We start from the raw sequence: 23,031 nt of genomic DNA, 5'->3' as shown, positions 1-23,031 counted from the left end.
GGCCCCGGCCCCTCACGGGGGCAGCGGGGGTAGGGGGGCGGCTCTGCCTGGGCCCCGGCCCCTCACGGGGGCAGCGGGGGTGGAGGGGGTGGCTCTGCCTGGGCTCCGGCCCCTCACGGGGGCAGCGGGGGTGGCTCTGCCTGGGCTCCGGCCCCTCAGGGGGACAGCGGGGGTGGGGCAGCTCTGCCTGGGCCCCGGCCCCTCAGGGGGGCAGCGGGGGTGGCTCTGCCTGGGCCCCGGCCCCTCAGGGGGGCAGCAGGGGTGTGGGGGGTGGCTCTGCCTGGGCCCCAGCCCCTCAGGGGGGCAGCGGGGGTGGGGCGGCTCTGCCTGGGCCCCGGCCCCTGAGGGGGGCAGCGGGGGTGGGGCCTGGCTCTGCCTGGGCCCCGGCCCCTCACGGGGGCAGCGGGGGTGGGGCCTGGCTCTGCCTGGGCCCCGGCCCCTCACGGGGGCAGCGGGGGTGGGGCCTGGCTCTGCCTGGGCCCCGGCCCCTCACGGGGGCAGCGGGGTTCGGGGGGGCTCTGCCTGGGCCCCAGCCCCTCACGGGGGCAGCAGGGGTGGGGGGGGTGGCTCTGCCTGGGCCCCAGCCCCTCACGGGGGCAGCGGGGTTTGGGGGGGCTCTGCCTGGGCCCCGGCCCCTCAGGGGGGCAGCGGGGGTGGCTCTGCCTGGGCTCCGGCCCGGGCTCCGGCCCCTCAGGGGGGCAGCGGGGGTGGGGCGGCTCTGCCTGGGCCCCGGCCCCTGAGGGGGGCAGTGGGGGTGGGGCCTGGCTCTGCCTGGGCCCCGGCCCCTCACGGGGGCAGCGGGGTTCGGGGGGGCTCTGCCTGGGCCCCGGCACCTCACGGGGGCAGCAGGGGTGGGGGGGGTGGCTCTGCCTGGGCCCCAGCCCCTCACGGGGGCAGCGGGGTTTGGGGGGGCTCTGCCTGGGCCCCGGCCCCTCAGGGGGGCAGCGGGGGTGGCTCTGCCTGGGCTCCGGCCCGGGCTCCGGCCCCTCAGGGGGGCAGCGGGGGTGGGGCGGCTCTGCCTGGGCCCCGGCCCCTGAGGGGGGCAGTGGGGGTGGGGCCTGGCTCTGCCTGGGCCCCGGCCCCTCACGGGGGCAGCGGGGTTCGGGGGGGCTCTGCCTGGGCCCCGGCACCTCAGGGGCAGGGCATGACTGTCAGGGAGCCCCTCAACTGTCAGCAGCACAGTTGGGCCATACCACTCCCACTGGTGGGGACCCTGCAGAACATTCTGGCAGGCGGGCCATACCACTCCCACTGCTGGTGGTGGTGGGGATACAGAAGTTCTGGCAGTTAGGACATACCACTCTCGCTGGTGGTGACACTACAGAATGCTCTGGCAGGTGGGCCATACCACTCCCACTGCTGGTGGTGGTGGGGATACAGAAGTTCTGGCAGTTAGGACATACCACTCTCGCTGGTGGTGACACTACAGAATGCTCTGGCAGGTGGGCCATACCACTCCTACTGCTGGTGGTGGTGGTGGGGATACAGAAGTTCTGGCAGTTAGGCCATACCACTCTCGCTGGTGGTGACACTACAGAATGCTCTGGCAGGTGGGCCATACCACTCCCACTGCTGGTGGTGGTGGTGCAGATACAGAACATTCTGGCAGTTGGGCCGTACCACTCCCACTCGCGGTGGTGGTGATGGGGATACAGAACGTTCCGGCAGTCGGCCCGTACCACTCATGCAGCACGGGGCCTTGCACAGGCCTCAGATCCGAACTTGGAGCCAGGGCAGAGCGCAGGAGGGATGTGCTCTTGGCTGTTCATCCCACTGAGGAACTGGAGCCTTGTTGGCTACCCCCTTCAATCACCTTGAGCCACATGGCGCAAACCCCTCCCATCTCCTGTCACCATTTCAGGGGCAGAGAGCCTAGAGCCCAGCGGGGCATATGACATCATAGGTCCCTGGCCAGCAAGGGGGGGCAGCAATTAGGGCACTAGCCAGAGACTTGGGTTTAATTCCCAGCTCTGCCACAGACTCCCTGTATGTCCTCAGTCTAGTCCCTTAAACTCTCTGTGCCTCAGTACAATGGGGAAGATAGCCCTGCCCTGCCTCTCAGGGTGGTTGTGAGGAAAAAGGTACTAAATATTGCAAAGGGCTCAGAGACTAAAGTGATGGGCACCCTGTAAGTCCCATAGAGAGCTCCACCGAACCAGCTGTTGGAACAGGGCATTGATCAGACAGTGCAACAGCCCAGGCAAGCATCAGACTGTCGAACCCACAGGGTTTGTGGGGATTCCAGCAGTGAATAGTAACTCCACCCACCTCAGAGCCAACTAGCTGAAGGACAAAGGGCTACAAGGGGAGAAGGAGCTGCCTGGTTCTGAATCTTCTTCCCCGTCAGTCCAAGAGGAGCTGCAGCAGGAGTGGGGCTGTGGCTCCCTATGCAGTGTGGAGCCTGACAGTTCAGTGCCATGAGGAAACCCTACTGGCCACTGCTTTCAGGGAGCTCTGGCCTTGCATCTCAGGAGCCTCCAGCTGCAGCGTCTCTGCTGTCAAGTTAACATTTGGTACCAGGTCCTTGGGGTGAAAGGTGCTCGAGGTGTGGATGAGTGAATTATTAACATGGCCCAGATTTTTAAAAGTATCTATGCGTTGCTGCACTCAGCTTTGCACCACTTAAACAGTTTAGAAGCATGAGGCCAGTCCTACCCTAAGAAATTACATCTCTACAACTACGTTGCTCAGCAATGTGAAAAATCCACACCACTGAGCAATGGAGTTAAACTGACCTAACTCCCGGTGTAGACACGGTATGTCAGTGGGAGGGCTTCTCCTGTCCACATAGCTTTCATCTCTTGTGGAGGTGGAGTACCTACGCTGATGGGAGAAGGATTCCCATCAGCATAGGTAGCATTCTAAGTGTAGACCTGCCTTAAGTCTCATTTTCAAAAGGGATTTAGATACTAGGGACCAAAATCCCACTGGAAGCTCTAGCCTGGCCATTGGCAGCTGGTTATGGGAGGTTGGGAATGTACCTTAGGCAGAAACACCTCACTGAGGGTATGTCTACACTAAAGTGAAGGTTTGATTGTAGCATGGGTAGGTGTACCTGTGCTAGCTTCAATCTAGCTAGCGCTGGTAACAACAGTAGTGTAGACATGGCAGCATGGGCCGTCAGCACAGGCTAGCAACCAGAGTACAAGCCTTTTGGGGAGCAAGGGCACATATTCTATTTGCTAGCCTATGCCACCACGTCTACACTGCTACTGTCACCTGTGCAAGTGAGATTACATGCCAACCTGTGCTACAGTCACATCTTCACTTGCAGTGTAGACATACCCTGAGTCAGAGCTGGATTCATCTCTCTGCAGTTCCTGGAGCAGAAGCACGTGTCCCAGAGGAGGAGGCGGCTCACTTCTCCATCATGTAGCCTCTTTCCAATATGAGAATAAGAAGGATATTACAAAGTGATTTAAACTCCATGGGGACTAGCTCATCATTCTCACCACATACCATCCGGCTGAAGAAGCTGAATTCATCCTCCGGGTGTTCACAGAGAAGACTCATCCCTTTCAGTAGGTTCTGCTTTCCTACAATTAGCATGTATATCGCCCTCTGAAATAGATCCAGGTTGCTTTACAAACAGGAATTGATCCTTGAATCCTAAAAACTACAAGCCAAAAGCTAAAATTTTCCAATTTAGCTATCTCAAGGTCAGATCCTAAACCCCAAATATAGGCACCTAAATAAAAATGGCCTGGTTTGATCTGTAGGTGTTCAGCACCTCTCAAAAGCCAGCCACTTTTATTGATGCCTAAATCTGGTTTGGAAATTTGGGCCACGGAGCTTTCGCACGCTCCCTTGTGATTATTTCTCTGTGAAGTCAGTCTGGTGTGGCCGAGTGCCTTGAGAGCTCACATCCAGCAGTGGGATGCACTGTAATTCTTCTTCTTCACTAGCAGGTACAGGGCTAGTTGATTTTTTGGAGGGATTTGAGGCCTGGAGAAAAACTTAGTGTTCCAGCAGCTGTGATTGAATATTGATCCCCTTGGACCTGAACTCACCTAGTGAGTTTGTGAATCCCTGGCACCCATAATGCCATAGTGGATCTGAACAAAATGTAGCAAGCAAAAGGATATTGTAGCCTGCTCCTCTTGCTTCTCACGGGTGCTCAGACAACTTTATCTGTTCTAGTCTATTTGAGGTATTTTTAGTGTGTCTAAGTGCCAAATACGAGCCTCGAATTGCTCTGAAAATGTCCAGAAAGGAGTCTCCTCTCCTCTATGACTTGCTTTGGCCATTGTTACTTAGAGTGTTTGTTTCTCCTTTTCTTGTTCTTCTCCCCTTCTTACTTCTTCGCTACATCCTTTTCATTATCTGTCCATTTGAAATAATACCAGTTCCTTTTAAGCCTCTGTTATCAGGGAAGGCTTCTGACAAAAGCTGGTTCTGGTACCTTATTTTGAAAGTGGCCAGGATAAAGTTCACCCCAATTCTCATCTTATTTCATTTTAAATACTTGGCTACATCTGGTGTCTATCCTAGACTCTAAACATCTCACATTAATTTAAACAAAACGATCCCACAACCATCCAGTAATTCATCAGATTTCCAGCCACACAATACCACTAGCAGACTCTTCTTCCCCCCACCCAACCACCAAAACAAAACAAACAAACTTTCCTAAATCCTAAGACTCCAACAACTTGATCATCTGTAAACTTATTAGTGACTTTTGTGCCTCTCGCCACATTTCTCTTCTCTTGTTCAGTAATAGATTTTAACATTTCCAGCTTCACTCTTGCTGTCTGTGCAGGTGGAAAGCAGACACTGCCCTAGGCAACAGCACCATCTGCTAAAAACCCAGGGAACTGCATCAGCATCAATGTCCAATTAAGATGCACAGATACACTGTGGATCTCTGTAACTAACTTACTTCAGAAATTGATTTTTTTTAATTGACAAGATAAATGATAAATAAAGGTGGTGTGTGTGGGGGGGAATTAAGGGTAAGGAAAGGGTAGACCGAATGCCCCAGGAATAGTCCGTTTTTAAAATTACTCTGCAATTTCCTTCTGTCTTCTAGTGAAATTGACAATGAAATCAGCGCAGATCTGGAAGCCCTTCAGGTAACAGTTTTGTAACAAATGTATATTGTAGGAGTGTCCATTTCACCCTCTTTGGAAGGGAGCAGCTGGCAGTGCATCTAGACAGGACAAAGCTTTGGAGAACCGGCTGTAGGGAACAACTCTGGACTGGCCACAGTTGGAGAGATGGTCTAGATGAGCCGATAGGTCTCCAGCACTGGATTTCTAGAATTCCTTCCCTACGATCTGTATCTGTCAGATTCCTGACACGCTTCACTGCAAAGTCCACTATAAGCAAGGGCACAATCCTGAATTCCAGTGGAGTTCGGGTGTTTCATTTTTATGTTTTTAGAGTTCTTGGTATCTAATTGCTGCAGAGGGCTGCTTCCCTAGTCAAGCTAATGTTAGCTCCGCACTGATGCTGACCAGGACTGGATCCACTATGCCGTGGATACACCTTCCTCCCCATACTGTAGCAAGCTTCACATAAATGGGGGGGGGGGGGGGAAGGGTGAAAAGATTTGAGATGGATGGAAACATTTTGGGCTATTGGCTTGAAAGTGCAACTCGCAATCCATTCTTCCTTTTCCAGATGGTGCCCAGAGTGGAACTAGGAAAGGAAATGGAGAGGATCTTTATGAAGTATGCAGGATGGGTAAGTGGAAGAGAATCCTTGAACAAGGTGATTCACTGGATCCCTTTCCCCACCACACCTCCTAATACCAAGGGCAGATGAACGGTCTCCATGATGTACGATGGACAAACAATATTTGTTTGTAGCTAAATTTATTACAGCTGGGACAAAAATCAGACTGCACTATGGCCTATGCCATGCCCTAATATAGGCTGGCCCCAAGGGCATCTGCAGACCATCGGCACTGCCTGCACAGGCTACTAGATATTCGCCCAGTGTGGTCTTCCATGCTGGTCTATGTGGGGCCAGCCCATAGACCTATCCCCTGCCTGTGTTGTGGAGAGTCAGTTAATTTGCTAACAGATTTCAATGAGGGCTGTTAAGCAAACATGGGGCCAGATTCTCTGCTGGGCGCAGAAGTGTGGGGGAAGCCCATCGGGAAGCCAGCTGCAGATCAGAGTGGCCTAGAGTCTGCTAAAGCCTGTGGCCGTCAGCAGCTCTTCCCAAGGGACAATCAGTTATATTATACACCAAGTCTCAAGAAGGCCTGTGATGGATGCCGGCACCAGTACTTCTCAGCAGAACGGTAGCATATTACATCCACTTTGCACCAGGCTAACTGATGACACAAGATGCAGGGCCGTGGTAAATCAGGCTGAAAGCACCCTACCGCATATTTCTTTAGCTGGTAGAATTTCCATTGACTTCGACACAGGCCTGGGCTCAAACGCTGTGAGTACCAACAAGTAGGGCTTGTCCAACATTTCCCACTGGAACTGAGTGGATGGAAAACCAGATTTTTCACGAGAAGTGTCTGCTTTCTATGGAAAATTCAGGTATTTTGTCAAATAACTCAAAGCACCAAACCCCAAAATATTTCAGTCCAAAACCGAACTATTTCAATACAGAACAGCAGCACCGTGGGTCCTGGGTGTTGTAGTTTAGGCATCTTATAGTCCCATTTCCCACTGTGGGCTCAGTGGTCAGTCTCTCTCCCCCATGATGCACCATGGCCATGAAATCCTGTGACACAGACACCCCTCATGAAGAGGAGAGAAAGTGATGCATCATGGGAGATGTAGTCTAGCCAGAGAGCCCTCCCCCAGAGGAGAATGGGAGCATAAGATGCATGAAGAGCAGAATTAGGCCTTTTTTCTCCTTACAAGGGACACGAAACATCAAGAAACTACATGCCCATCAAAATATGACATGGAGCACTAGAGGGGCGAGGGAAGGTTAACCACAACTATCATTTCTTCAAATCTGGGCCCTACAGATGCCATGGGAAATAAAGTCAGTTCCTATATGCAGAAATCCAGAGGTTAAGTGAGTTTAGAAGCAGAGGCATATGGGTCTGATCCATCTGGTCTTGTCCTGCCCAGCAACCATCAAGGCAACAAGCAAATGCGAAATTATTCCTGATTGTTGGTGTGCTAATAAGATCTGTGTTAGGCACAATGCCAGGTGTAAATGTATATAACCCCCACCCCCACGTCTTGCTGCAGAAGCTGGTTCAAACACACAGGAATTTCGACTGGAGAGCTGTGAGCAAATGATCTGCCTCTTTGACGTGTCCTTTGGAAAAGGAAAGTTGCACAGATGTTAAGATCACATGGCAGAGGCCTGGATGCTGGGCAACAAACAAACAGGATCTTTGGGCTGCTCTGAACAGGGGGACGCGACGATGAGAGTTTGAAATTGCCTTCCGCTGCCCACCTGCCAAAGTTGTCTTTGGGTCAAGTCCACACCGAGTTCCAAACAAAAGTTAGGAATCAGCTTGGAAGTGTTCCAGCTAACCTGGGTTCTGTGTTTTGTCTGGATGGCGTTAGAGGCCACACTGTGTTGACTGTTTTGAAGTCACATTCCAGATGTTGTCCCTACTGTGTGAACATAGGCTCAAACTGGAACCCTGGTTCTGAATATCCCTGAACTTTGAGGAAGTTTGGATTTGAATCGGGATCTAAGAACTTGGAGTGCAGGTCCAGGCACAATTTTGACAAGCCGTTTAAACGTGGCTCATGTCCTGTCGATGCTGGTCTGACTTAGCCATGTTTAAAACCTGCCTTAGCAAACACAGCATCTTCTCAAGATCAGAGGGAGTCTAGCCGAAGCAGGAAGTGCACCTGGATCCAAGTCCCAGACCAGTGCTTAACACACAAGGCCATCCTCCCCACTCTCCAACCTCACTTACACAGGCCCAGAAAGCATGGGGACTGCAGCCAGCCTTCCTGAACCAGAGGTGAAATTGGCTTTTCATAGGATGCCAGGATAAAACAGCGAGGTGGCAAATATGTTCTCACAAACTCCCTTACGCAACCCCACCTCCCCGGTCTGTGATGCCAAACGTCAGTTGGATATCCATTGCACACGGGTGCTGAAATACCAGAGGAGTCAAGAGACATCCCCGCTACCTCCATTTGACAGAGCTAGGAGCTAGCAATGGTGGTGTTCACTGCATGCTCCAGGTGCAATTAGTCCCAGGCTGTAGGGGTCACATGCTGTGCTCGCCCAGGCAGACAGAGGGAGATGTGATGAGGACAGGAGAGTATTTGGGCCTGACATGGGAAAGAAAAAAGGCAACTTTGTCTCCTCTATATGCACCAAGTTTTTGTTTTCCCTTCACGCTGAGGATCAGGAAACTAAGAACGGGCAGCTGTCCCTGTAGGAATTCAAGCCGCTTTGGAAGAGGATTGAACAATGGAAGGTAGGTATGGATCAGGCAGGAAACAACAGGGGTGGGAAGCTGGGTGCATTTGTACCTAGTGCAGATAGCAAAGTTCACAGAATGACAACCGTAGGCCTGGAAGGGACTTGGAGAAGTCACCACGTCCAGCCCCGTCTGCTGAGGCACAAGAACATAACAATGGCCATACTGAGTCAGACCAATAGTCCACCTAGCCCCGTATCCTCGAGTCATCTGGTACAGAGGCTGATTTAAGGAATCAGTTACATACCATAGTTAGTAGTTCTGCAATTTCATATTTGAGTTCCTCCAGAACTCTTGGGTGAATACTGTCTGAAGGAACTCAAACAGTATCTAGACCAGGAATAGGCAAACTTTTTGGCCCGAGGGCCACATCAGGGTTGCAAAACTATATGGAGGACCAGTTAGGGAAGGCTGTGCCTCCCCAAACAGCCTGGCCCCTACCCCCATCCATCCCCTCCCACTTCCCGTCCCCCTAAGCCCCCCTCGGAGCCCCCAACCCATCCAACCCCCCCCGCTCCTTGTCCCCTGACTGCCCCGCCCCCTATCCACACCCCCGCCCCCTGACAGGCCCCCCGGGACTTCCACGCCTATCCAACCCCCGTTCCCCTGACCACCCCCCCCAGAACCTCCGCCCCATCCGAACACCCCCTGCTCCCTTTCTCCTGACTGCCTCCCGGGATCCCCTGCCCCTTATCCAACCCTCCCCCCCTTACCATGCCGCTCAGAACAGCAGAACTGGCTTATTGGAAAGCCTGAGAGGTGGGCAGGCACAAGCTGCGCTGCCCGGCAGGAGCGTGGGCCAGAGCACTGCCCGTGTGGCAGCGTGGCTGCAGGGGAGGGGCCAGGAGCTCAGGGGCTGGGCAGGACAGTCCCACGGGCCAGTTGTGGCCCGTAGTTTGCCCACCTCTGATTTAGACCTGACAGGTGTTTGTCCAACCTGTTCTTAAAAACCTCCAATGACACGGATTGCACACATCTCCCTTGGAAGTCTGGTCCAGATCTTAAGGACAGACAGGTGCTATGCAGTTACATATTGGACCAAAGCAGATAGTTGTGGCCCAGCAGCCCTGACCACTGGCTCAGAAGCCAAGCCGAATAGCTCAGACTACAGGAGGAGCCATTCCTAGTGAACTGTGAAATCCAGGTCCCTTCTGTCACCGTGCAGGTGTGAATTAAAAAAAACACAAGAGAGCAGCAGGATAAGAACCGAGATAATCCCAGGGTTTTAGCAAGTAACCCTCCTCTCCCACAAACAGCTTCCAACTCCCAAGGCTGTCTGGGAGCTGCTGCTACAGCCCTGTTGAATCTGATCAGACTGTCCTGTTGATGTTTACAGGCTGTATTTTCGGAGTATGACACAAGCTTCTGGGAATAATGAATGCCTACAAACTGTGCCGGGCCGTAGACGCTGCAGGTAAGAGGCGGGGAGTGCATGGGCGTAGAATGAGATTTTAAATGAAGGAAAGCACCTTGGCTGGCTATTAAATTTTAGAACCGCTGAAGTAGCAAAATAGACTCCTGCTACTGGAGGAGACAAACACTTGAATGCCCCAGAAGCCAAGAAGCCACCATATTCAGTCTACAACCACGTCAGACTGCAAGTCCGCCTGCTACAGTCTGTGTGAATGTGACAGTGGAGCAAAGGGACACGCCCTAGGCCACGCAATCCTCTTGAAACAGGAGAGGACTTTAATCCAGGGAGCACTTATCGCACCTGTTAGTCAAGGATCTCAAAGCACGTTACAAAGGTGGGGTGGTGTTATCGTCATCCCCGTTTGACAGCCAGGGATCACAGCAGAGCAGAAGAGCCAAGAACAGAACACGGTTGCTGAAAGTAAAGGGTGGCCCAAAGCAGAACACCGGATCGGAACGTTAGGGAAGTTCAGATCCAATCCAGAGTGTATGACTGTCCAGCTAGACGAAATGAGTAAACCACAGCTGAAAGGCTGACGGCTGTGGGATGGGAGAGAGGCGGTGAATCACAGCTTCCTCCGCCTCTCAAAAAAGCCAACAATGTTGGGAATCATTAGGAAAGGGATAGATAATAGGACATTTGGGGCCACAATCGTCAAGAGCTCAGCACCCAGGATGCACTCAACATGCTGAGCTTTGCCTGACTGGGGGTGCTGAGCTCCTTGGGCATTTCTTACCTTGGAGTTGAGCTGACCTGGACTGTAAAAGGCGCAGGATGGACCCCTCCTTTGAACATGTTTCACTCTGACAGGTCTGTGCAGTCATTGAAACAACGATGGGATCGTAAACATGACCCATAAGGAGATGAGCAATGGGATTCGTTTCTCCCCCTGAGAATGCTGCTTAGGGTGACCAGATGTCCCGATTTTATAGGGACAGCGCCGATTTTTGGGTCTTTTTCCTATATAGGCTCCTATTACCCCCCACCCCGTCCCGACTTTTCACACTTGCTGTCTGGTCACCCTAACGCTGCTCTAAAGCCTCAGCTCCAGCCACAAGTAGGAAACTCCCTCCACTGAGGACAACTTGTGCTCTCGCTTCAGCGGGTCGGACTCTGCTGCTGTCAGTTACGCTGTGAGCAGGGAGCGACCCTGCCGCAGGCAGTGGAGTTACACCGGGACAGGAGCAGCCTGGCCCAAAGCACTGGCCACCCACTGACCTGGTTAACTCTTTGCTTTTGAGTGGCTGGAACTCATCACCGTCACTTAATGGGAGGAAGCTGCATCGTCCCCAGAGCGAGGCCTGACGCATAGAGCACACACCAATCCAGCCCTATGGCACAGAATCAGAGTGAAGAGCAGGGACAGCTCCTTAGGCGCTCCCCTGGATGTTTAGTCAGCACTGATTATTTGTGAAAATAGCTTGTTTTGACCATTGCACTGCTCTGGTTTGCACTTGCACCAGGGCAGAATGTTCAGGATGGGGTGTTGAGATCATAGTGGATATATGCAGTAGCTCCAATTTCAAATAATGGAAACCATAGATCTAGTCTTGGCCTTGACAGCCCTGGAGCCTGAAGCCTTTGTGATTGGGAGCGAGTTGAGCCCAGGAGGCAGCAGAGTATGCTCCCTACACTCACTCCACCAATACTTTCAACCCTGTCCCAGAGGGACCCTCTTCTCTCAGGCTCCACGGCCCATTCAGGGCCTCCTCGCTGAGGAGCTGTAATTGCATTAGAACAGTCACTTGGCCAACCTGGGTTTGGCTCATACCAACCCCCTGGAGCATCAAGACTCCATGACAGGCCCCTTAGAAGGAAACTGGGCTGAAGAGGCTGAGGGCCACGGGGAGGCTGTGAACAGTCACTACCACAGCTTCAGTTACAATCTTTGATTGAAGCCTAATCATGCAATGCAGATTGGATTTGGGATCCCAGTGATTCAGAAATCATTTGGAGCACAGTAGATAACAGGTAGCCACCTTGAAAAGCTGGAGACTAGCTTGGGATTGTTCCCAACAATCTATTTTGCCTGGTTCCAAGTGGGCTAAAAGATGGCACTTTTATAGGGCTTGCAGGGGCTAGTTTGCTGCCCCATGCTTAGCACCGGTAGCAAATGTTTCCTGACATAGCAGGTTTTCCTATTGTTGGTCTCTGAAGAATAAATTGTTAGCACGGTGCTGCCAGCTGTCGTATTACTGAGTACAGACCACACAAGTGGAGTATTTGGGTGCCTCATTCCTGTCCTGCCTGCAGTTTAGCCCCTGAAGGGATTTTACAGCAGCACACACTCCTCGGTGGAGAAACGAGTCGCCTTCAGAATAGGGATGACCTAAATCCAGATACAGGGACAAGTGTCATAGAAAAAAAAACCCATGGACGTAAAACGACTTCCAATTTCAGAGCAGTCAGATCTGACTCCCCGCATCAGAACCTGCCCACAGTGCTAGAGCCGCTCCCGACGCAGCAGGAGCCTGGTTTCCTGTCCCTCATTCAAGTTTGGATTCTGCCCAAATTTACGAGGGCAAATGAAATTAAATGTCCCCCCATGTGGGCAGTAAGCCAATGAGATTTTGGCACCATTGAATCAAACTAGATTTGCTCCAGCTTCCTCTCTTCTAACATGAACCCTCCAACACAATCCCATTCCAGCCACTTCTTCCAGAGGGCCAGGCCGACACTGGAAACAAGGCACTTACGTCTGGTTTTTCACAAAGCATTTAAAGTTCCCAGCTCTGAGAGGTCCCCTAGCCTCATGCAAAGGACCCTAGATGTGATGGATCCAATACATGGGAACGAATTAATCTCACTTAGAAGACATTGAATACCCATGAGATGATGGAGCAGCTTAGAGTCAATGTGAATCTGGATCAGACTTGCACCAGGGAGAGGTATGGTATACAGACCCGAGTACAGGACATAACGGCCATACAGGGTCAGACCAAAGGTCCATCTAGCCCAGTATCCTGTCTTCCGACAGTGGCCACTGCCAGGGGATGACCAGAACAGGTAATCATCAAGTGATCCATCCTGTCACCCATTCCCAGCTTTTGGCAAAATCAGGAACCTGGTTCTGCTCCCAACTCACTGCATGGACTTCCCTTCCGCCCCTCGGTTTCCCCGCCTGCAACACAGGGAGAACACTGTTCCAGCCCCCATGCAGGGGGAGGGGAGAGCAGTGTTTGAAAGATGCTTTGAAGCCTCAAAGTGATTATCACTGGTTGGAAGATTCAATCCGTGTCAATACTTGCAATTCTCCTATGGCTTTGAATAGAGTGACCAACAGGGAGTGTAAAGTGTACTTAGGAGGAAGAGGAGAAAGGATACATATGATCATCCTTAAAAATATTACACATTTTATTGTCCTGTCCCAAGAGGGAGGAGGGCTGGTTTCCCAGAAACCTCAAAGCTTTTTTAGAACATAACAGAGGCAGATAAAAGCTGACTACTGCCTATTGCTGTCTTCCTACCTGCGGACATTTGCATCCCCCCCAGCCGTTGAAGGACATTCAGTAGCGAACACAATAAAACGCTTCCATGACTACCGTTCTCCGATGCCAAAGGGGGGGGGGGGGGGAGAGAGAGAGGATGAATGACAAAGGCATGGAATGTTACAGTTTCCATTGTTACAATAATCAGCAATATTTTAATTACATGACAAAGAAAAACTGTAATATACGATGCTAGGTGAATATATATTTATATAATAAATCCGTAAGTTAATAAAGTAAATAGGAACCCTATGAATTTTTTTAATTTTTAAAAAAACAAAGGTTGATTTTTTTGGTCCTCAGAAAATCCTGCTCCAAGACAGTGGGAAAAAGCGTGTCAGGAGATGCCCCAGTAGTGAACTGGCAAGGGTGCTTGCTCTGATAGCCGAACAGACTGGGGGTGCTAGCATTCCTGCTCTTCAAAGAAGATGCTAAGAGCCTTTGAAACCCTTATTTCCTATATGCTTTGAGTTCCTGGCTTCCCTCCCTCTGACTGGAAAGCTCTGGCCCTCTGACTTGGCTGGGTAAGGCTGCTGGTGTACAGGGTGCAGAGAGGTTCCCAGCCCTGTGAACTGAGAGCGTGGTTAGTTTAGCAGGCCTGTGTCTGACATGCATGCAGCCAAGTGTGCTTAGCTGCCTTTTCCCAGGATCCTCTTGCTAAACAGCTCACTTGCCAATATGTGCAATGGGGATCCGACGGCAGCAACTGACTCCGTGGCTAAGGGTGGCTGAGATCCAAGGGCTAGCAGACAGCAGCAGGGGTGTGTAGATCCAAAAACTGCTTTGAAAACTAATGCTGTCATCATTTCCTCCTCCGCCCAAAGTCTCCAGCTCACTCCAGTGTGCTAAAGGATCCCGAAGAGCCAGGAAGGGGAAAAGCACTTTCCATTCTGTGTAAATATAGCTACTGGCAAGCCCACACCAGCTCTGTGCCTCACCCTAATGGGAAAACCGCCACTAAGTCGCAGTAGCCTTCAATAGAGTTGGGTCAACATGGCTGCGATAATGAACAGTGAAGTTTTATGGCTTGGTATGAAGTTGACTGCAGTGGATTTGTGACAAGTGTTGAGTGATGTGAATACAAAATAACTCCACTTGGACCACCCCAATCCCCTCCCCCCCACACATGCTTGTTCAGAATGTAAAACCCCAACCAACCCTTGAGGGTCTCCCTACCTGACAGCCAGAGGTCACTTGAGTATGTACAATGCAAACAGGATTACAGTTCAGTGATAAAGTAGGTTGTCTCTTTATACCTTATTGCTTTGTTCTTGCTAAATGTTGCCAGTTAATTAAAAGCCACCGCACAAGATTTCCTAGGAAAGGCACAGAGTTCTCTGCCTCCAGATCTCAGAGAATTTGGTCTGTGTAACAGCAATTCAAAACGCTTCCCCCCAAAGTCCAAAAAACGGTAGCACCGAATTTTTTAAAAAGGGAATGTTACAATTTTGTGAGTAGCAAAGATTAAACCACAAAAAGCCCAAGGCTACTAGACAACTAGTACGGTGTTAGCCGCCAACACAGACACCTCTGCAGGCTGGCTCAACGGAGCAACATCAGCACTCAGACGGAACTGAAGTCCCTTGGGAGTCTAGTTAGTTTCACTAAGGAAATAACCATGAAGCAGCAGCAGGGAGCGGCTTTTCATGCATGCACACTGTCTGGGAGTGGAGGGAAGGCATTGCTGATACCTACGTTAAAGGGATACTACATCACATCACCCCATCCCACATACTGCCTAGCCCAGGTAACTGGAGATTTGCTAGATACCATCACTGCTATTGAAATTAAGGGGAAGAGGAAGAGACTGGATTGAGGTGCATGAGATCTGGATTGAGGCAGGTTTAAGAAAAGAGGGAATCCCTGATGGATTTTGCTGGGGTGATTGACACAGACAAACCGCTTCGGATTTCTGCTACACAGTGGCATAAATTAAAAGGGCAGAGAGACAGAGACAAAGGGAAAAGGTTCAATTTCAAAAACATACCAGTCGACAGATTTTTTTTTTTTTTTTTTTAAGCTCAGTTGAAAAAATAGACCGGGATATATTTAACAAAAATAACCATCTGAACCAGAGCCACTTGCATGTTTTCAGACTCTCCCTTTTTTCCCCCCTTGCCAAGAAATCCCAAAGCAATTAAATGTGAGAAAAAAAAAAAAAAAAAAAACATTTCAAGCCCGCCCTCCCAACATGTTTAACAGAGCAAAGTGAAAAAAAAAAAATCATTGCATAGGTACATGGTTCATATAATATGCAATAATAACCGGAATGTAGGCTAACTCCCAGGCTCCCCCAGTGCGAACGTGGCTTTCCATCCTCTGGAGGCGAGGAGGGGCGATCCTACCACTGCGGGACAGTTTGTGTGTGTAAATGCAGAGCAGAGAATCAGGCCTTCGCTCCTGCCGTCAAAGCGCCAGCGCTTGCTGCCGCCACCACCAGCTCACAGGTCGCTCTCGCCATACAGTGCCGTGGAGAAGGACTTGTAGTCCAGGGCTCCGGAGACGGCGTCGGGACCCTGGTATGGTGCCATGCGAGCGATGCAGTACTCCGCTTGGTCTGGGGGCAGCTCTCGCCTCAGCTCCTCCGCTGTGATGTAGTTCTGGGGTGGAAGGAGATAAATAGCCCTTGAATGCCTGTGCTCTTCCCAGACTGACAGCTGCTCTCTCAATCTAGGCTGAGCCAGAAGCCCCAGGTAGTGATGTAGTGCAGGGGCTGCTGCTTTGCCAGCCCACCCTGTGCACAGGCCCTCCAGGAAAGAGAAGGCTGAAGCTAGTCCCTGCCGATGTCCTCAAACTGGCATTGAAATGCATTTCAAAACAGCACAATCAAGTCACCTTGATCCTCAACCAGCTCCTCTGTTTCCAGATCCAAAGCCGCCAGCCTTGTTTTTAAACGTGCTCACTGCTCTGGCTATGGGCTCACTTGGCACTAGCCTCTCCTGTTTTCCGGAAGAGCCTTCCTGATAAATTTCCAGGGCAGAGCTCAGATGAAACGGCTTTACTCCCTTCCATTTAACGTCGCAGCATTTGGGGTGTGCAGTGTCGGTAAGGAAGTCTGAGCAATACAAAGCGGCACTCAATTTAACGACAGCCCCAGCGACAGCAGAGAAAGGGTCATTGGAACTGCTTACAGGGTTTATTTTAACAGGCTGTAACAGCCACCACTCTGAGCAGCTTCCCACTCCCCAGGACAGACACAGATCTTCGGCTAAGTGACCATCTCTCCACAGACCCTTCCCAGACACATTGCTCCTCTGTCCCCACCTAAACGCCCGTGCTGGGACAGAGATGGCAGCATTGAAGTGTGTGGGTAAATTAGCACAGCAGACGCTAGATTTGGAAATCCGCCCAGGCTCGTGGGAATTCCCGGTGGACTGTGCGTGTGAGCACACTGGTCTCTCCCAACGCCTGATGCCTTAAGCTATGCTTGGGGATGGCAGCGAGAGGCTCGTAACTAGGCACTCAGTTTTGCTACCAAGGAGAGGGTTTAGGAGCTGCCAGAGGTCTTCCCTGCCCCCAGCTTAGCTTCTGTACCCCCCTCAAGGATACAACCGTCCCCACCCCTCCACTCTCCCACTCCAGCGCCGGCCTCAGGACAGCAGCAGGAAGGCCATGGCTTGGAGCACACACCCGGAGCGCACACCCCCAGCTGTCTCCCGTGGCCACAGCTCACCTTGTCTCCGGCCAGGACCTTGAAGGAGGCAATGACCTGGTCAGCTGTGTCTGTGTCAGTCGTCTCTCGGGACATGAAGTCGATGAAGGCCTGGAAGGTCACAATCCCGCTGTTGTTGGGATCCACAACACTCATTATCCGGTTGAACTCGGCGTCTCCCTACACAGGCGGGAGGAGAAGCTTTAATGGACATTCACAGACCAGTTCAGGCACAGCTGCAGGAGAGGGGCTTGAAAGGGTGAAGCCGAACACACCCGGTGGGGGCGAAAACAGCAGACCCTCGAGCCTCCCGCAGCCCCCAGAGCTCCTATGCCTGGGCAGCAAGACCAGCTCCAACGGCATTCATCTTTCCAGGCACAGAACGACCGGAGAGTCGCTATCTGCACCCCGGCTCCTTTTCCAGCTGGAATCATTTGGCCCCCACTCCCCGACTAGCAATGGGAAGCACATGCCCGTCTGTTATCTGCTTTTACAAGCCTCACAGCTTTCTCTGGCGAGACCCCCTTCTTCATACAGAGGCACTTAAATGCCACTGCGATTCTCTGCTCCACGCTAGCGCGCACTGGCTAACAGAGGCAGAAGCAGTGCCCTCATGGGAGTCTGCTTTGAACTCATCACGGGGTGCGTGCTCTGCTCTCACACCCGCTCTGACCACCACCGTCAGGACTAGAGTCCTCGGGGCTAGGAAAATGGTTGGCAGTTTATACATGCGTTGCACAGCTTGCCAGGGGCAGATCCTTGACAACTGTACGCAGGAGATCTTAGGCAAGGAACGGCTGGCAGTGAGCCAGTCCCACTTTGGCAGAGGGGCTCAGCTGGGCCTGCACCCCAGGGACCAGGACTCTCCCACCCATCTAATGAGACGGCAGAAGTTTGGCCAGGACCTGCTGCATAGCACGCACGACTGGGAGGAGCAGTTCCAGTCAAATGCCTATCCTCAATGCATGGGAAGATGGGAGCATCAGTTCCCCCCCCAGCAGAGAGACCTTAAACCCAGCTAGATCAGAGCGTGACCAAGCTGCAGCGTGGGCTCTCGTGTGGATTCCCTGAGCAAAGCAGCTCAGTTTACGAGAGGATTTTCCTACTTGCCAGCTCCACCTGGGATCTGAAAACCTAGCTGGGCTCTCCTCGTCCATCACTAGGAAACACAGATCTCTCAACAGGAGACTTCGCCGCTGAGCATCGTGCTGCGCAAGGCAGCGGGAGGCTCCAGATTGGCTCTACAGTAGTTGCAGAGCAGTGAAAACTTATTTCAGCGGGTGAAAGTGGGAGACCCAGGAAGCAGGGCCTTTGGTCACCTCTCAGCAGAACTGCCTTTTAAACGGACAATGCCCCCGGAAGCAAGTCTGTCACCGCTGAGTGTATCAGCGCCGCACTTCGGCAAGAGCACGGCTTGAGGTTCATGCCATAAGAGAAGATCAGAGAGAAAGAAGGGAACAAGTTAGTGGATAGCATACCAGGTTGTATCCTGTGGAGATAAGGAGAGCTCGGAAGTCATCTGTGTCCATGCTTCCTGTGCGCTTCTATTCCGAGGGCATGACAGAGGAGGAGAGGGCCAGCCCCGAGAGGGGCAGATGGACGGTGCATGCAAAGACACGAAGGCAGGGGGTGGGGAGAGAGAAGAAAGGGCCCCATGGAGGGAGAGAGAGGCAGAGAGAAGTTTAGTTTAAGAAGGCATTGTGGAAATTGCCGCACGTGACCAGGCGATGGAGGAGTGGAGGTTGAACGTCAGAATTGAACACACACAAATGGTTGGAGGAGCGGAGGAGAGGAGCGAAGAATGTGGTGAAGGAAGAGAGAAAGGAGATCATGTTAATTGAATTATCAGTGGCAGGCTGTGCAGTAATGACGCTCGGTACCTGTCTGTCATTTTCCACATCGTATCCCAAGCTGATGAGGCAGGCTTTGAACTCCTCGGGTCCCAGGGTACCGCCGTGGTCCTGCCGTCGGGGAACCACACAACATGCAGGATGAAGGGGTGTCAGAGCGTGGCGAGGTGGCCGCACCGGGATTCACAGAGACGATGGCATGCACATTGGGGCGGAGAGGAACAACATGCACATGAGAGGGGCAGGGAGAAGGGAAAAAATACGCCGTTAGTTGAATTGAAATCAACTCTCTGCTTCAGAAGGGAAGGGGTTTAAGACCGAGCTTGTTTCTAATTTGTAACCCCGGATGCAGCCTGCCTCATGCAGAAGGAGCGTGCTACATCCTTAGGCATTATGCCCAAGACAGGCCTACCCCAGGAGGGGGCAGCCACATGCCAACAGCTAGCACTTCATCAAGGAACTTCAGCTACGAAAGCAATGGATAAAATGCTCAATGAGCGCCAACGCACGCTCTCCTCCTGAGAGCCTCGCCCCATTTGGCTCTGCAATGCACTGACGGGGCCCAACGAGAGCAAAACCCTCAGGAGACGGTAGCAGTGCTGAGATGGATCCAGCAGCCATGGCATTTGGGAGAATGGTTTCAAAAGTGCCAAGGTGGCTTAGGAACCTAAGTCTCATTGAAACTCAGTTGGGCTCATGCTCCTAAAGTTACTCCTGGAAAGCGGATTTAGGCGCTTTTGCAACATTGACCCTTGCTCTCTAGTTTGACAATTGGAGCTCTTATAATACGCCCGGCTCCTGGGGAGGAAAGCTCTAAAGCCACTTCCTTATGAACAAGTCTCCTTCACTTGTACCCGGGCACCTCCAAAATCAGTCTGGCTGGGGGTGGGTAGGGGCTGAATCAGCTGCTGGAGCAATTAAAGCTGGCTCCGTGACTCTGTTTAGAGAGGACGAAGGGTATTTTAAGTGGGACAGTTCTTTGCCTGGCCTCCCTTCCAAGCCAATGGCCCCTCCCACTTTTCTCTTTCATGGAAGAACAGCTGCCCATGGCTCCATCTCTCCTGCACAGCTGGGACTCCCCCTCTGCGAGAAAGCAGTTAATTTTTTTCCACTTTTTTTTCCCCTCATAAACAAAACCCCCAATCTAACTTTCCTTCCTGCTGAAGTACTAGAGGTGGTCAGTGAGTAAGTGGGAGGGATCTGTTCTTTTTCCTGGGACAACATGGAAAAAAGCAAGCACTAGGCTAGCACGTAAGAGGGGAGGAGGTGACACCAAACCCTGCAGCTATCACCAGCATTAGCACCCTAGTTGCCTTTGGCCCCACACCCAGCTGGGAGTCACGTCTGAGGGGCCCTTGGCTACCTTGTCGAAGTGGTTAAAGGAAGCCCGGAATTCCTGCATCTGCTCCTGGCTGATTCCCTTGGCATCGCGGGTTAGGATCTGGTTCTCCACTTCGTTGATGGTGCGGGCGATGGTGGTGAGGAGCTGCTCCCAGCCAACGCGAATATGCTGAGGTCACCAGGAGAGAGGCAGTTAATAGGGTACCGAGCTCCAGGAGACTGGACAATACCCCAGAGAAATTGCGAGCCTCTTCAAAGGGGCACCAGTTACACAGCTCTAAAAGGGCCGATTCATGCTGGCAGTGATGGAAGCATGTTACACACTGGCTCCAATGCCTAAAGAAAGTTCCCCCCTCTAGCTAAGAGCACCTGATGTGCCAGGTTAACACAGATACTTTGCCTTTATATGGAGCTTTTTACACTTAAACTTATATGCAACATATAAAGATCACACAGACGGGAAGGAGAATATTGGATCAATGCAAAACTGCCGGCAGAAGGCAGTCACCCAAACTGGATCTGGCTTAACACCCTGATCTTTAAAGCAGACTGCTGTGGGCTTTCCCTGAGCGATGGTTCCTGTGGCAGAACAGCGCCTAGCACTGCATGCTAGCTAACAAACCACTCCCATGGTCCTGGCAAAGGCTAGCTGTGCAGGGTGGTCTGGCTGCAGGCTAAGCACTGACCCTACCTCCATGGTGTAGTTGGTGTGCTTGTTATCGAAGATCAGCGCCTCCTGGATGAGCTGGTGCTGCTGCTCTAACAGGTCGATGTTGGGCTTGTAGTCCACAATGCTCTGCTCATACTGCTTGAGGTGATTCAGTTGGTCCTCCAGTGTGCCGTTCATCTCGATGGAGATGCGCCCTATTTCCTGGGGAGGGGAAGGAAAACAGCTGGTCATTTTCCATGATGGGACATCTCTGAGCTCCGCACCATGGTGTACTCATCAATGCCCTTTTTGGGCCAGCCCTGCAGACTCAGCCTGGCGCCCCCCCAAGAACCAAGCTGGGTTCCTTCCTGCTCTCGTACCAGTAACGAAGGGCTTGCAAGCCTAATTCTGCCCTCTGTGGCACCTGTGCAGCCCTTCTGCCTTCGAGCCCTGACAAAGCCCTGGCTGGGATGATTTAGTTGGGGTTGGTCCTGCTTTGAGCAGGGGGTTGGACTAGAACCTCCTGAGGTCTCTTCCAACCCTGATATTCTGTGATTCTAAGGAGCATGCAGAGGTGTATCTGACTGGAAATCAGGAAGCAATCCAGCTGAGGGAACAGGAAGAAAATCCAGTTCAGTCGTAGATGGGCTGGCTCTGTAGGACTCACGGGAATATGAGCTTGTTTGTACGAACACGGACTACAGAGAGCTGATTATCGAGTAGGATGCCAGTTGCACATACTGTCCCTTCTCAGAGCACTGTAAGGCCAGGAAATAACTTGCATTTATATGGCACCTCAAGGCACTACCGGAAGTTTAGGGGACTGAAGTATAAAAAGAGCTAACCCAGGTCAGGTTTAGGGCTTCGCTATATGGGGAAATCGACCAGAACAGCTATCATGAAATAACCCCAGGGTGGACTCTCATTCTGGAATAGCTGTAGTGCTTTAAATACACACCCTATTTTATATTGGAATAGGTGTGCCCTAAATGCGCAGTATAAGGGAAAGCAGCTGTGCTATCACAAGCGGGGACATTTCTTCCTAGCACAGTTGGGATGAGGCAGCACAGAACTGGCTATCTGCAGTGAAGAGGAAGTTTTAGCTTTCTCTGCAGCAGGATTCTGCCAGAGGCAGGTGGGCAAGGTCAGTATGGTTTGCTCCAGCGGGGTGACAATGGTTCTGAATGCTGCTGTTTGGACACTAGGTGGCACTGTAACTCTAATGTTGAGAGGCTGCAAATCGATGATCAGCGGGGTCATTCTCCTGTTCAAGTGCAGGCTTGTAGCCGGAATGGCCTAATAAGCCCGCACTCAGGAATCCGAGGTTGGAGTTTCTGGTTGCCCCGCAGCTGGAAGCAGTTCTTGCAAACTGAGCTCTTACCTCCATTTTGGTCTGTATCCAGGGCCCAACGATGTTGGCCTGGCTGGCAAACTGCCGACGCAAGTGCTCATTGGACTGCTGCTTGCTCTGCTCATCCTGCAGAGCATGGTCTCTCTTGGGCACCAGCTGCTGAACCTGTGAGGAACAAGGAACGCCCATGAAACCAACCCATCTCTGCACTGGTCAGTGCTGGAGAAGCAGCATTTGCCAAGTGCCCGCCTGGCCTAGGGATGTGCCCAGGCCATGGCCTCTTCCCAGCCCTGTGGATCCAAGTTTCAATGGCAGAAGAGCAGACTGATTGTCAGCAGGGAGAAGTTCAGCTGTAACAGCCACTGAAGGCCAGGCCCAGGCAGTCGCCACGTGAAGCATGTGAAATGCCGCTCACAGGGCAACTGTTTGAATTGTGCAGCAAGATCCCGACAAAGCACCTGCTCCCAACCTGCCCACTGCTCTACAGCAAAGCTTCATGGGCACCTCTGCTGTTCCCAGTCACACCTACCTTCCTGCTCGCGGCCGTGATCCGCTGGCCACAACAGCCATTGTGCGCATGGCACAGTAGCGTTAGAGACACGTCGGGGGTCTCAAAGGCAGTGCAGCTGCTAGCCACGAGGCGGCAGAGCCAGCAGTGAGAGTCACCCCAGCGCTGTGATCCTCAGACCACCGTTTGAAAACTGCTGCTCCACAGCAAGGGTATTGCTGCTTCTAAATCAGCCACAATAAGCGCCGAACCGTGCTCAGGCACCCCTAGCTGGAAATATGGCTGCCATATCTAAAACAGGAAGTTTTAGAAGAACCATTTGAGGATGAATGTCCATAGCACTCCCCATGTGAGAAAGATCAAGCTGGGGGGGGGGGGGGGGTGTCAATTTTAGTCTGAATTCC

At 52.1% G+C, this 23,031-nt stretch overlaps 1 protein-coding gene across 2 annotated transcripts in view; it reads right to left on the bottom strand.

The window, feature by feature from the left end:
* Window positions 1–13,129: 13,129 nt before the first annotated feature.
* The window catches only part of ACTN4 (actinin alpha 4), an 82,108-nt gene continuing 72,206 nt past the window's right edge, over window positions 13,130–23,031 (bottom strand). For both annotated transcript variants that reach the window (XM_065420938.1, XM_065420939.1), the window contains exons 16-21: window positions 22,150–22,284; window positions 20,811–20,990; window positions 20,142–20,288; window positions 18,809–18,889; window positions 16,950–17,108; window positions 13,130–15,876 (exon numbers count right to left, since the gene is read on the bottom strand). In XM_065420938.1, the coding sequence (XP_065277010.1) occupies window positions 15,718–15,876; window positions 16,950–17,108; window positions 18,809–18,889; window positions 20,142–20,288; window positions 20,811–20,990; window positions 22,150–22,284 (861 nt within the window). In that variant the 3' untranslated portion in view covers window positions 13,130–15,717. The remainder of the gene's footprint in view (window positions 15,877–16,949; window positions 17,109–18,808; window positions 18,890–20,141; window positions 20,289–20,810; window positions 20,991–22,149; window positions 22,285–23,031) is intronic.

This window comes from Emys orbicularis, chromosome 21 (genome assembly GCF_028017835.1).
Source record: "Emys orbicularis isolate rEmyOrb1 chromosome 21, rEmyOrb1.hap1, whole genome shotgun sequence".
Lineage (NCBI taxonomy): Eukaryota > Metazoa > Chordata > Testudines > Emydidae > Emys > Emys orbicularis.
The sequence above is the reverse complement of the archived record's forward strand: the minus strand, read 5'-3'. Positions and strand labels throughout refer to the sequence as shown.